The sequence below is a fragment of the Nyctereutes procyonoides genome, unplaced genomic scaffold (assembly GCF_905146905.1).
Source record: "Nyctereutes procyonoides isolate TBG_1078 unplaced genomic scaffold, NYPRO_anot_genome, whole genome shotgun sequence".
Taxonomy (NCBI): domain Eukaryota; kingdom Metazoa; phylum Chordata; class Mammalia; order Carnivora; family Canidae; genus Nyctereutes; species Nyctereutes procyonoides.
In genome coordinates, this window is record NW_026575133.1 from 43045094 (window position 1) to 43058966 (window position 13873).

General features: G+C 37.6%; 1 protein-coding gene across 17 annotated transcripts in view; it reads left to right on the plus strand.

Annotated features, from left to right (window-relative positions):
* TRIP12 (thyroid hormone receptor interactor 12) overlaps positions 1–13873 on the plus strand; it is a 148043-nt gene that overhangs the window by 117247 nt on the left and 16923 nt on the right. For 12 of the 17 annotated variants that reach the window (XM_055300376.1, XM_055300377.1, XM_055300372.1 and 9 more), the window contains 11 exons: positions 1024–1165; positions 2231–2422; positions 3700–3851; positions 6113–6285; positions 6669–6742; positions 6825–7024; positions 7834–7961; positions 9247–9398; positions 10049–10191; positions 11284–11440; positions 13040–13138. In XM_055300376.1, coding sequence (XP_055156351.1) covers positions 1024–1165; positions 2231–2422; positions 3700–3851; positions 6113–6285; positions 6669–6742; positions 6825–7024; positions 7834–7961; positions 9247–9398; positions 10049–10191; positions 11284–11440; positions 13040–13138 — 1612 coding nt within the window. The remainder of the gene's footprint in view (positions 1–1023; positions 1166–2230; positions 2423–3699; positions 3852–6112; positions 6286–6668; positions 6743–6824; positions 7025–7833; positions 7962–9246; positions 9399–10048; positions 10192–11283; positions 11441–13039; positions 13139–13873) is intronic. The other 5 variants (XM_055300379.1, XM_055300380.1, XM_055300385.1 and 2 more) reach the window with 1 other exon arrangement.

The following is a 13873-nucleotide window of genomic DNA, read 5'->3' on the forward strand; positions in this document are numbered from 1 at the left end:
CTTACATCTTTTTTTTTTTAATTATTTATTCACAAGATACACAGAGGCAGAGACATAGGCAAGGGACAAGCAGGCTCCCTCCATTTCAACATTTATGTTTGCGTTAACATATGTTCAAAACCAAATAAATTATGCTGCCCTGTGGAACCTGGCAGTTGTTCTAGAGGAGGGCAAGCTGACATATTTTCTGTGTGTACACATGCACACAGACACACACCCACTTTATGAAATACGCTTTCTTCCTCTACCCTTGACAGTGGAACTTAAGGATCCTAGAGTAGAGGCTTCTTTGTTGATCTTAAGAAATTTGGAACTGTACAGGTAAACTTTTTCACACACCAGTTTGTTCCTTTAAAATATTATTTCTTTAAAATCCTTCTGAGTTGCTTATGTTAGTTTTTTCACTCCTTATGTAACACACCAATAAGGATTACTATTTCTGCATATAAGAAAGTTCTAAAAATCAAATGCCACTGGGTAAAGAAACAGGCTTTTTTTTTCCTTCTGAATTTTGGTTAATAAAAAGTAATTTATCAACTTTATGTCTAAAGGCATCAGAATTTGTAATTTAAATAGCCAGGTCTCAGTTAATTGTGCATCTAACAGGTGTGTGTTTCTGGTCTGTACTTCTTTATTTCAGCTCTCCAAGGAACACAGTAAAGGACAAAGCAGATATGTCTGTACCTAATGAAGCAGCCATGTAAAGTTACTTTCAGGCAAATACTTAGGAAGGAAACTGTTACATGGTAGAGTTCCAAGAAATCAGAACTTTTTGTATATTCTCTACGTAATGATATGAAATATATTTTAAGTAGCTGTGCAATTCTCTAGTACACCTTAGCCCATTTTCAAAATGACAGTTTGGTTAATCTGAATTTATTAATCTATAAACATAGATTGTCATTGATGACAGATGGTTTTAAATATAGCAGCTGTCTGCCTTTGTGGAATTATGATTGAAATACATCTTTTCTGTGAAATACACAGAGACTAATTTTAAAATCTTGTTTTTTCTTCTTGCAGAGAAAAGATTAAAGGTTGGATTAAGGAACAGGCGCATAAATTTGTAGAGCGTTATTTCAGTTCTGAGAACATGGATGGAAGCAACCCTGCACTGAATGTCCTTCAGAGACTTTGTGCTGCAACTGAACAACTCAACCTCCAGGTACCACATTGGGTGTACATTGTTGGTCCTTTGTGGTCTCTTCCAGCATCTCTTCTGTCTTGCCATTCTTCCCTTGATGACTCTGGCTTCCCATGGATTTTGCTGTCCCAGATCAACTTTTTCACTGGACATGTATCTTTAGCACTGCACATTTCTGTACCTTGTCCCTTAGCTTTCATGCTTTATTATTTTATCATTAATTGGACTAGGAATCTCATCTTTAACTTTTTACCCTATTTCTTTCTTTTTTAAAGAGTTTATTTAGAGAGCACCCTTTTTTGGGGGGAAGGAGGTGGACAGGGACAGAGGAAGAGAGGATCTCAAGCTGATTCCACTCTGAGCGCAAAGCCTGACACAAAACTTGATCTCACAACTCTGAGATCATGATCTGAGCCAAAATCACGAGTCAGATGCTCAACTGACTGAGCCACCCAGGAAACCTGTCATCCCATATTTCGTGGGGAAAAAACTTGAGAAATTTCCCTCAAGTACATCTCAACTATGGGTTTAGAGTTGATAGGATTCCCCCCTTAACCCCTCGCCATGTAGGTCTGATAGTATTTGCAGGAGATTGAATAAGCCTTTTATATTTCATCTGATTCTAAGCCTTTTTACATTTTTAATGCCCTTTTGAGCAATTAGAGGGGTACATGTTTTCCAAGAAATTGTCCATTTCATCCAGGTTTTAAATGTATTAATTTAAAGCCACATTTGATATTCTTGTTTTATCCTTTCATTCTGGTATTCTAGCTCTTTACCCCTCAATTTGTATTCTCATTCTTTGTCGTCTTTATTTATTTACTGTTGGTTGAATGTGAGACTTCTTTTTTATGTTAGCGGTATGCAGGCTGTTTTTCTTCCATGAAATACTAACATTTTGTGACTATGTTTGTAAGATCATAGTTTCCAAGGATCCACTAAGAACGCATCACTCCCTCCGCCTTCTCTTCTTTTTCTTTTGTTTGAAAGATGTTCAAAATGTATTCTTTTTTGAGGAAATGTGAACTCTACATTTAGTTAGGACTGTTTAAATCAATATGGAAAAACCGTTCCCAACTCTTTCAGGTGGATGGTGGAGCTGAGTGCCTTGTAGAAATCCGTAGCATAGTCTCAGAGTCCGATGTTTCATCATTTGAAATCCAACATAGTGGATTCGTGAAGCAGCTGTTGCTTTATTTGACATCTAAAAGTGAAAAGGATGCTGTGAGCCGAGAGATCAGATTAAAGAGATTCCTTCATGTATTTTTTTCTTCACCAGTAAGTTACCTCATAATGCTCCTATATCACCTTAAAGGAATCATTGGTCACTGATGTGTGTATTTTCATCTCAGTAATTTCAATTAGATGCTAGTCAAAATACTTCAAATTTCTAGCTTGTGATACAGTTGGATTCCTTGGTGTTTTTTATTTGTTTTTGTTGTTTTAATATCAAGTATATTAGTAAAGCAATGAAATGGTGATTTAATGGCACAGGTGCCACAGTTTCCATGGTTAGCGTGTCTTGAGTCTTTTCTCTTTAGGACCAGCCATTAATAGCCTTTCACTTGTGAATGTATTTTATTCTCAGTATTTGTTTTTAAATATGTTGTAGTTCACAATATGTACATATAGGGAGATATGGTAAACATAGCTATAGGTATAAAATAGCGTGAGTATATACTTTTCCATTTTGCATATAAAATACAGCATTAATAGTTCTATTTGAGAGTACTCAATCACCATTTATACTCTGGATTGGAACACCAGAAGGCTCAGAGAGGCTCCCCTTCCTTCAGCCTCAGTGGGTGAGAGCAAGAATGTCTCTTGGATATTAGTGACTTTAATCATTCTACTTGTTACAAAACTACTTGAGAGAAGGCATGCTCAGGATCCTCTGTGTAGTAAGACTAAGGCTGATTCTTCTGCATGCTAGTGAAACCTTTCGCCTGGCCTTTCAGGTTTGTAGGTATTTGAGCACTTCTTTCATTGTTTTAACTTGGGCTACCTAAAGCAGATTTGATATTTGTTTGCAGTGCATGAAATGTGCAGCAATACTGGATATAGTTTTATACCATGTTTAGGATTCTGTACAGGTCTGTAATCTCTTAACTGAAACTCCTTGGGGCAATAGGTTTCAAAAGTTCTATAATACAGTACGTATATATTACCTGATATTCCCAGTGGATTCTAAGTAGCACTCTATACTCATTAAATATTTTTGCAGCAAAGCATATGAATATTTCTGCTCAGGAAAGATACAGACTGCAGATGGCCTCATGTCTCTCCGAGTCAGGTCTCACCACTAAATAAGTTGTGTTTTCAAGCCTTTTAGATTGAGGAATTCCGAATAAGGGATTGTGGACCTCTACAAAGAGTCTCTCTCTCTCTGAAGTAATTTATATGGAAATAATCATTCCAACCAAATCTATCAAAAAAGATAAAAGAGAATAGATGAATGGCTCTCTTTTGTAAAATTGCCTGTTAAATTTTCTTTTTGAGGAGTGTTCCATTTTCAAGAGGCCTTGCTTAACCTGTTGGTTTATTTATAACTTTAGCTTCCTGGAGAAGAGCCCATTGGAAGAGTAGAACCAGTGGGTAATGCGCCTTTGTTGGCATTAGTTCACAAGATGAACAACTGCCTCAGCCAGATGGAACAGTTTCCAGTCAAAGTACATGACTTCCCCAGTGGGAACGGGACAGGAGGCAGGTAAGGATCCCTGCCTGGGCGTGCCCTTGCCATTGGAGTGTGGGGATAATTTTATTGATGTAGAGTGGCAAGAGGTCTAGTAACCTCTTCATCTGCCCAAAGACCATTTGGTCATGATGACTGAAGAAAAGGACTTTTTATTTTTAAAAGCACTCCCCATGTTCTGAACTTAATGTTCTGGAAATAACCTATCCCAGTGGCTATGTTGGCAACCTGTGATAGACCTTAGTGTTCCTAAAACTGATAAATTTTAATGTCTATTTCTTCTCTCCGTGAATTTTGTTGATCTGGATAATAAAATTGCGTTCTGTGCAATACTGTGATTTTTCTATGTGATGTAAGTGGTTCTACCTTTGAAGGGTTTTAACAAATAAGTGTTGAATATGAACTTTTCTTGTTTCATTAAAACTTTGTATATTTTCTGTAGTATCAGTTTTACCGAACTCTTAAGCCTTATGGAAAGAATTCACTGTGATGGTTTATTATTGTATTTTACTTGATGTTACAAGGTTTCTGGAAAATTATGACTAGGAGCCTATAAAAACAAGAAATTAGTTTGGTTTTAAAATACACAATATGATGTGTTTTGAAAACATTTTATTAAAACAATATGCATTTTTTGGACAGATAAAGAGATCTATGTGGGCTAGAGTTTTTTCTGCCTTTGAAAATTTTATTTTTATTGTTGATTCCATACTTAGTTTTCTTTTTTTTTAATAAATTAATTTTTTATTGGTGTTCAGTTTACCAACATACAGAATAACACCCAGTGCTCATCCCGTCAAGTGTCCCCCTCAGTGCCCGTCACCCATTCACCCCCACCCCCCACCCTCCTCCCCTTCCACCACCCCTAGTTCGTTTCCCAGAGTTAGGAGTCTTTATGTTCTGTTTCCCTCTCTGATATTTCCCACACATTTCTTCTCCCTTCCCTTCTATTCCCTTTCACTATTATTTATATTCCCCAAATGAATGAGACCATATAATGTTTGTCCTTCTCCGATTGCCTTATTTCACTCAGCATAATACCCTCCAGTTCCATCCACGTTGAAGCAAATGGTGGGTATTTGTCGTTTCTAATGGCTGAGGAATATTCCATTGTATACATAAACCACATCTTCTTTATCCATTCATCTGTCGATGGACACCGAGGCTCCTTCCACAGTTTGGCTGTTGTGGACATTGCTGCTATAAACATCGGGGTGCAGGTGTCCCGGCGTTTCATTGCATCTGCATCTTTGGGGTAAATCCCCAGCAGTGCAATTGCTGGGTCGTAGGGCAGGTCTATTTTTAACTCTTTGAGGAACCTCCACACAGTTTTCCAGAGTGGCTGCACTAGTTCACATTCCCACCAACAGTGTAAGAGGGTTCCCTTTCCTCCGCATCCTTTACAGCATTTGTTGTTTCCTGCCTTGTTAATTTTCCCCATTCTCACTGGTATGAGGTGGGATCTCACTGTGGTTTTGATTTGTATTTCCCTGATCTGCCTTTGAAAATTAATATGGAATGTGGTTTTCAATTTTGATCATTATACTGTCCTGGAATATTTTTTTAAATATTGGGGCCATTTTCATCTATGCCTGAGAAAACAATGAGGTTTTTCATTTTTACCCAGATTTGTATAAAATAATGTAGGTTTACATATATCTATATCCTGTCTAATGGAATATTCTTTCCCATACCCCTATTTGCATGCCTTATGGAGTCTTACAGATAACTGCTTTTTAAGCTTGTCTGTGTCTTAACTGTTGTCAGCCCTTTACAGAAATGAGCAATTAAATATTACCAGGTTTAGACTGGCTTCATTCAAAAGAATATAGCAAAGTAAATTTTAAACGTTTGTTTTTAAAGTAATTCTATAGCAGAGATGTTTGAACGCAAAAAACAGGGCTTTTCCCTTTGTTTTTAAAGCCATAGAATTCAGTTAGGCAATGGCAAAATACTGTATAAGTAAGCATGCTCAAATGGTTGAGGAACTTTTATTCTGGAGAAATAGTTAAATCTCGGTGGTCAGGGATTTCTGCTCACAGGGATTTCTCATGACAGAGATCAAATGATTTAATGTTTACATATGCATGCATGCACACCCTTTTTATTTCTTTATAACAACTTTCGCTAACTTAAATTGCTGGCTTTTTACATAACTGGTAAGTGCTTATTTTTTGCCTTTATAAAATGCAATTTGTAGTGTCTAGCTTTGGTTTGAATTAATTATGTTGATTTTGAAAATAATAGAATAACTTTTTTTCACAAATTATCTTGAGCTTTTCTCTCAACAGAGGATCACAGGCTTTAAAATTTTTCAACACACATCAGTTAAAATGCCAGTTACAGAGACATCCAGACTGTGCAAATGTGAAGCAGTGGAAGGGCGGGCCGGTCAAGATTGATCCCCTGGCTTTGGTACAAGCTATTGAGAGATACCTTGTAGTTAGAGGTACTTTCCTTGTCTATGTGTTTGTACATACATTTGGGCTGGGAATATAAGGGAATGTACAAATATTTCCCTGTTTATTGCTGCTCCTGTTAAAACTAGCATCAGGAACTTACGTTTCCATCATTCATTTTATATATATAGCATGTGGAAATACGACAGCCTTCCAAGGGATTGGTGGCATACTTCAGTGACAAGTTAACTTATCTTGTTGGAACGTAATGTAGTAGAAATGGCATTTTGTATGTGACAATTTTCTTAGCTCTTTCTGGTACATCGGTCAAAGTGTAATACACGCTTTTTTCTAAGAGTATGTTAGTGTAACCAGTATACATGGGCTTTTGTGACATAAAATTGCTAGTTTAACAGCCTTTTTTGGTCCTCAGGGTATGGAAGAGTAAGAGAAGATGATGAAGACAGTGATGATGATGGCTCTGATGAAGAAATAGACGAGTCTCTGGTAAGGTGCTATTCTCACCATGTTGTAATGCACACAGTCGAGCGCCTGGAGCTTAAATGTATTTTCTTTTTGCTTCATTTAGGCCGCTCAGTTCTTAAATTCTGGAAACGTAAGGCACAGGCTACAGTTTTATATTGGAGAACATTTGCTACCGTATAACATGACTGTATATCAGGCAGTCCGGCAGTTCAGTATACAGGCTGAGGATGAGCGGGAGTCCACAGATGATGAGAGCAACCCTCTGGGAAGAGCTGGTATTTGGACAAAGACTCATACAATATGGCAAGTCTGAAAATGACTTCATTTGCTTTTTCATCTACTTTGATACATTATTTCTGTGTTTTGGAATTCATATTAATGGCTGGGTTACGTAAGGAGAGGGAACCCAAATCTTACATGTTATTATTAAAAGCTGCTTCAAATATTTTATCTGTGTGTACGTAAATGCATGCATGTGCACACATGTGTATGTGTGTATTTGCCTTCATTATGTCTCCTAGAAATTATGTATTCATGGGCAATAATCATAGTTCACATCAGCTTTTTAGATTTGTTTTAGGTCTTTAAATAAGACAAAAATATCTCTGTAAGATTATGTTCCTTTTGAGTAATAAGCTTGTCATCTCAGAATCCTCAGAGTCATTTGAGTGTAGCTTTCTGCATTGTTTATGAATGTCTGCTGCTTATTTTTAAAGAGAACAATTCTTCAGGATGCCTGGGTGGCTCAGTTGGTTAAGTGGCCAACTCTTGATCTCAGCTCAGGTCTTGATTTCAGGTTTGTGAATTCAAGCCCTGTGTTGGGCTCCACTTAACAAAATAAAAATAAATAAATTGAGCCATTCTTCTCTGAACTACCCCTGGAGTTCCTCAGGTGGCCCCTCCTGGGATGGTGGACTCTGTGTGGTGTCTTCCTGGAAGCAGTGCTATTGGTAATTTTCTAAATACAAGAAACAGGATAGATCTCAGAGTTCTTTTAACTCTGGTGTCTGTAGGTCACACTTTCAGCCCCTGTAGAATAGTTTTTAGGCCCCTATCGAATAGTTTTTATTTTTAAATCTACATTTAGTTTACATACTCTCCCATCAATTTAGGTACAAACCCGTGAGAGAGGATGAAGAAAGTAATAAAGATTGTGTTGGTGGTAAAAGAGGAAGAGCCCAAACAGCTCCAACAAAAACATCCCCTAGAAATGCAAAAAAGCACGATGAGTTATGGCATGGTAAGTTGATATGGGAGGGGAAAACAACTTGCCGTGCATGGAAATTTTAAAGGAATGATTTATATGTAGCAGTGAAGTCCTTGAATATAATTTAGAAACAATGAAATTACCACAAACGAAAAGTTAAGTACCTGGAAAATTAAATTTGGGAAGAAACTTGGGAAAAACTTAACAGTCTTCCCATGAAAAACTTATGTTTCAATGAAGGCTAAACAAATTTCATTAGTAGAGCACGTTTACTAAAGAAGAGACTGATCATGGTCAGGGGGGCCCTTCATTTTTGTCATTTATTAAAATCTAACAATTACAAAAGGAATGAACAGTTTTTCCAGGGAACAAGAATGACTACACAATGGAGTAGCACCTCCCAGTTGTTCTCTTTCGTAGTTTTTCTTCCAGTCCACGTGTGCTTGTTTGCTCCCCTTCTTTTTTATGTGATGGTACCAATGCCTTAGCATTTGGCTCTGGGTCATTCCATGGAACCTCCTTTCCAGAAGTTCCAAACAAAAGGCGTCAATTGCTGAGATTTTTTATGGTCCACAGAAATAAGGACATTGTAACAGTGTTTTGTTTTGTTTTCCATGAAACGAAGTTCTATTATAAACAGTTTTTATTTTGAGATTTTTGTTTCTATGTTTTGATGTTAAAAATCGCCCTTTATTTTATGTAGTGATAGTGATAAGATTTTTAATTCCTTTGCTGAGTTAAAGTAAATGGCAACAGTTTCAGCCCCTGACCCCCTGCCCACCCCTGCCTAAGCTATTATTTATTAAAGTCTACAAAGAGAAGAATCCTAGATCCCCTTGGAAACCATGCGTATGTCCTATCCTAAGCCTTGGATTAAAGAACCAAATCTCTTATCAGAGTCACAGTTGGGAATATTTGTCTATTTTACATGCCCATTTTAAGCTGGATATAAAAATCAAAAATCTGGGAAATTTATATAGAACTGTGAACTTAAATTTAAACATTTTTCTTTATTCTTCTCTGGCCCATTTTATTGTTAGCCATTGCTCCTGTTGAAAATAAGAAATGCAAAGGATCCAGTTTTTCTCCCTTATGGTTTGTTTGGATATGGGAGGAAAGCAAAATTTTCATAAACCTGTCTGGTTTATGTATAAGGTAAAAGGGAAGAATGTTCGTTATCCGTGTTCTAATAGGAGGCCAAACATTAGATCTTTACAACTTGCGGTCACTATTTTAGGGGTGATAAGATTACACCAGCCCCACTGGCATAGGTTTTCTAACTTGGATCAAAACTTAGCTCTGATCTCTTGCACTCTAGATGGAGTATGCCCATCGGTATCCAATCCTTTAGAAGTTTACCTCATCTCCTCACCACCTGAGAATATAACTTTTGAAGACCCGTCCTTAGATGTGATTCTTCTTCTAAGAGTTTTACACGCCATCAGCCGATACTGGTATTACTTGTATGATGTGAGTAGTGTGGTCCACTCATGGAGTTACCCATTGGGTGTTGCACATGCATGTTATTACCCTTAGTATTACCTACATATAAATCATTACCCCTAGTATAGTGGTTGATGAATTCTTGTACTAGAAACAGAAATGATGTTGCAGTTAAATGCAAGCATCATAGCCCAGTGAAATACAGCATCCTCATCAGTAGGAGCTCCTCCGCCACTTTCCTTTGCCAGCCTGCAGTCTTGGATCAGTGTTCTTCCTGGCTGCACAACATGAAGAACAAATGTGAATTTATAGTTAAAATTCTTCCAGTACATTTAAGGGAAAGTTCGTTTGTCTAAGATAAAATATGAAGTAAAAAAAGTCAAGTGAAAGTTGAATGCTACTTTTGATATTTATATAATATAGAGAAGGATGACGGAATTGGCCTTGCACAAAACATTAGCTGCCCCATCAATGATTGGATCAGTACTAGTGGCCTGCAGGGGTTGTGGTAGAGCTGTACCTTGTAGAAATTGTCATTTGGGTTGGGGGCACTTGAGTGAGAAGCTGTATTGTATGTTGGGAACCACTCTGCATACATATTTGGAGATAAGGAGTTAGTGAATATAATCCTAATGTTTTACTACATGTAGATCTTTTTTTTTTTTAACATTTTACAGAATGCAATGTGCAAGGAGATTATTCCAACTAGTGAATTTATTAACAGTAAGTTGACAGCAAAAGCAAATAGGCAGCTTCAAGATCCTTTAGTAATCATGACAGGAAATATCCCAACGTGGCTTACTGAACTAGGAAAAACCTGGTAAGATGATCATTTCTGAACTGGTGGCTTTGGGAGTATGTTATTCTCATGTTGGTCTTTACATATTTTGTTACAAAAATATAGTCTTTAGTGAACCTATTTAAATGTGTTTAAGTAACATTATCATATTTGATATCACCTTGCTTAATACTTAGTGTAGCTGTCTATCCAGAGGAGGCTAGCTGGGGCTGATAAAAGATTTCCGTGTGTGTGCATGTGTGTATGAAATAGGAAGGTATGCAAGGATATTCGATGAGAGTATAATACTCTTGTCTTCATAAATTTGGACTCAAAAGGTAGAGTTGGTTGATTTTCTGAGCCTGTTTGGGTCCAAACTTACATTCTCAGAGACCATAGGACTGTGCTGATCAATATGGTAGTTAGTAGCCACATATATCTGTTTACATTTATATCAATGAAAACTAGGTAAATTAGACATTAGTTTTTAGTCACATTAGCCACATCTCTATGTGGCTACTCACAGGAGACAAAACAGAATATTGGCATTATTACAGAAAGTGCTTTTAACATCTCTTGTCAAGAACTTCCAAAATCCTACATCAAAATCCAAAATCCATCATCAGAGGTAGTAGGACCTATGTTATTGTAGTGTTCATTCTTTGGAAAACAGCATGGCCGTTTGGCAGGTTTGAGTGACTTAGGAATGCCAAAGCTGGGAGGAAAATCATAAGGTAATAAAGCCATCATTATTTATGTCTATGTGGTACAGGAATGCGTTGGCAGTGTCGTGAATTGTATTTTAAAAGTAGGATTTGCTAGTCATGTTACACTTCCTGTAGGTCTTTGGGTAGATTAAAGAAGATCTTAAATAGACCTGGTTTAAAGTCTAGGATTTTAATAGTTGGATTTCATATTTCACAGCAAAAACTACTTAATGCTTTTTTACTTAATCACTTAGAAATTTAATGCTAGAATGATGAACATTCTCAAAATTAGTTTTCCTAGACTGTTTTTATTGGCTTTATTGGTTATATTTTCAATTCCTATTCTTTCATAGCAAGAATGGTTTCTAATGTAGGAGTTTATATGGTTTGGATTCTAATTCAGATAATCTGTCACATCTTTTTGCAGCCCATTTTTCTTCCCTTTTGATACCCGGCAAATGCTTTTTTACGTAACTGCATTTGATCGGGACCGAGCAATGCAAAGATTACTTGATACCAACCCAGAAATCAACCAGTCGGATTCTCAAGATAGCAGAGTTGCACCTAGATTGGATAGAAAAAAAGTAAGTTTCTCCCCCCAAATATTTAAAGATAAATCTCACCGAGTTTTCAACTAGGAACTACTGGAGATGTGGTGCATGGGAGCAGGGCTATGACTCAGTCCCAGGTATCTCTCATCTGGAGTAGCCATGGCTTCCTCTCAAGCTCTTGGAACCAGGCTCTGTGTGATTCTTCTTCATCCTCACTTAAGAGTCCCTTTTTCCTAGTTCTGAAATAATTTCTACAGTTCTTTATCAGTTGCCATAATGCTCATGCCAAGAAAGAGTCTTTACCTTCTCTCACCAAAGCTGTGTTTTCTTTTTAAATTAGGAACTCACTCTATAGTCTCCCTTATGCAGTGTAGGTAGCATTAACCGGATTCACTTTCTTCGTTCTCAAATCACTCCCATCAGAGATAAGCGAAACAAGATTCTGAATGAAATTCCTGGCTTGAGCCTCGTCACCCCCTGTGTTGCTGATGTCATCTTCCTGGGCTTCTCACCTTGGCACCATGTTGAGAGCTGTGACTGTACCTCTCTTGAGCCATTTCAGCAGGGACTCTGTCCTACATTTCTGACCTAGCACCCCTTTTTACTTAATGACATCTCTGTTTGTCTTCCTCTTTTGTGCCGAGGATTCTTACCTAAGGCTGTCTTTCCAAGATCAGTGTGAACCATTATTAATGACACTAAAATAGAGATTAGAAGGAATGAAGAGCATGGTAAAATATACGTGTATACTTTTTGTTTTGCAGAGCCTTGCTATTTCTATCTTTATTTGTAGTGTTAGAAATGCGTCACCAGTGGTGTTGGCAGAATTTGGAAGAATGGCAGTACCCGTCTTGTCCCCATGAATCTTATTTGTAGATGTTTGTAGTTGTGCTTGTAGGATCCCTGCAGGTTGGAGCCAGGGTCTTTCAGCTCACCTGTCTCACCTGCCACCTCCATATCCATCTCTCCATTATGTATCTGTAAACATGCCCAGGGAGATTCCATGCAGCTGTAGCCCTGACTTGCATTGATGTCTGGCAAGGGTACAGATAGATAGCCTTTCTTCTCTACCCTGTGAATCCACCCTGTGAATTTTCTGAACTTGCCATGGGCTCAAGATAATACTCAGGCTTAACACTTAGCTTTGCTGCCCATGTTTGTAGCAATGCAGCTACTTCTTTCTTACCTTAACCTTTTCTGAGGCATGGTTTTAAAGGAACCGTCTTGGGGCACCTGGCTGTCTCAGTCAGCTCAGTGCCTGTTGGCTGGGTCATGATCTCAGGTTGTGGGATCAAGCCCCAAGTTAGGCTCCATGCTGGGCATGGAACTTGCTTGAGATTCTCTCTCCTTCCCCTCCCTGCACTAGATTGCACAGGTTCACATGTCTCTTCTCTTCTCTTCTCTTCTCTTCTCTTCTCTTCTCTTCTCTTCTCTTCTCTTCTCTTCTCTTGTGCTTTCTCTGTCTCACACAAATAAGTGAATCTTAAAAGGAATCTTTTAACATTTATTTATTTGCACTCTGGGAAAATGCCACCTATTTATTAAAGTGTAATGTGAGCATAGTTTCCTCATATACTTTGTTTTTTGGTTTTGTTTTTTGTTTTTTTTTTGTTTGTTTGTTTTTTTTTTTAGCGTACTGTGAACAGAGAGGAGCTGCTGAAACAAGCGGAGTCTGTAATGCAGGATCTCGGTAGCTCACGGGCCATGTTAGAAATCCAGTATGAAAATGAGGTGAGCTTATGAGTATGGACGGGTTTTGGCCTAATATGTACTTGCAATAAGACTTTGTTGGTCCTCTGAAACATTCAGAGACAATTGGGAAATTTATCTAGAAACTGGAGATTTGCTCTGTTTTGGATGATCTTGGAAAATCGAAGCTCTCCAGGTTCCAAAGCTAAAGTGTATAATAAAAGACAGGTGTTTTCCTTGTGTAAGAGCAAATGCTTGTAATTGTTAGGTTGATAAAGTAAAAGGATGTTTTAAGCATACCTTTCAAAATGTTTGAACTGCTTTTCAAAAGAAATCTCAGATAAACGCACACTTACAACATTTACAATTCTAGTTGTATGAATGCGAATGTTTAAATGTATAGTTTGTAACCATTGCCACATCAAGATGGAGAAAAAAAAAATCCCATCACCTCAGACTGTTTTCTTGAACCACTTTGTGCCCTACCCCCACCCAGAGGCAACCATTGGTCTATTTTCTGTCCTGTAGTTTTGTCTTTTTAAAATGATGTGCAGGGTGGAATGGTAGTAGAGTTTTAGTCATTTGTGTTATTCTTCTCCCGCACTTAGCATAATGCTTTTGAGATGCATCCATGTTGTTGCCTGTATCAATTTGTTTCCATTTATCAGTAGTAGTGAGAGTCTATTGTATGGATATTTCAGGAAATATTTCATCACCAAATGATGCACATTTTAGTTTCCAGTTTTGACACTTATTAATGCTGCTGTGAACGTTTGT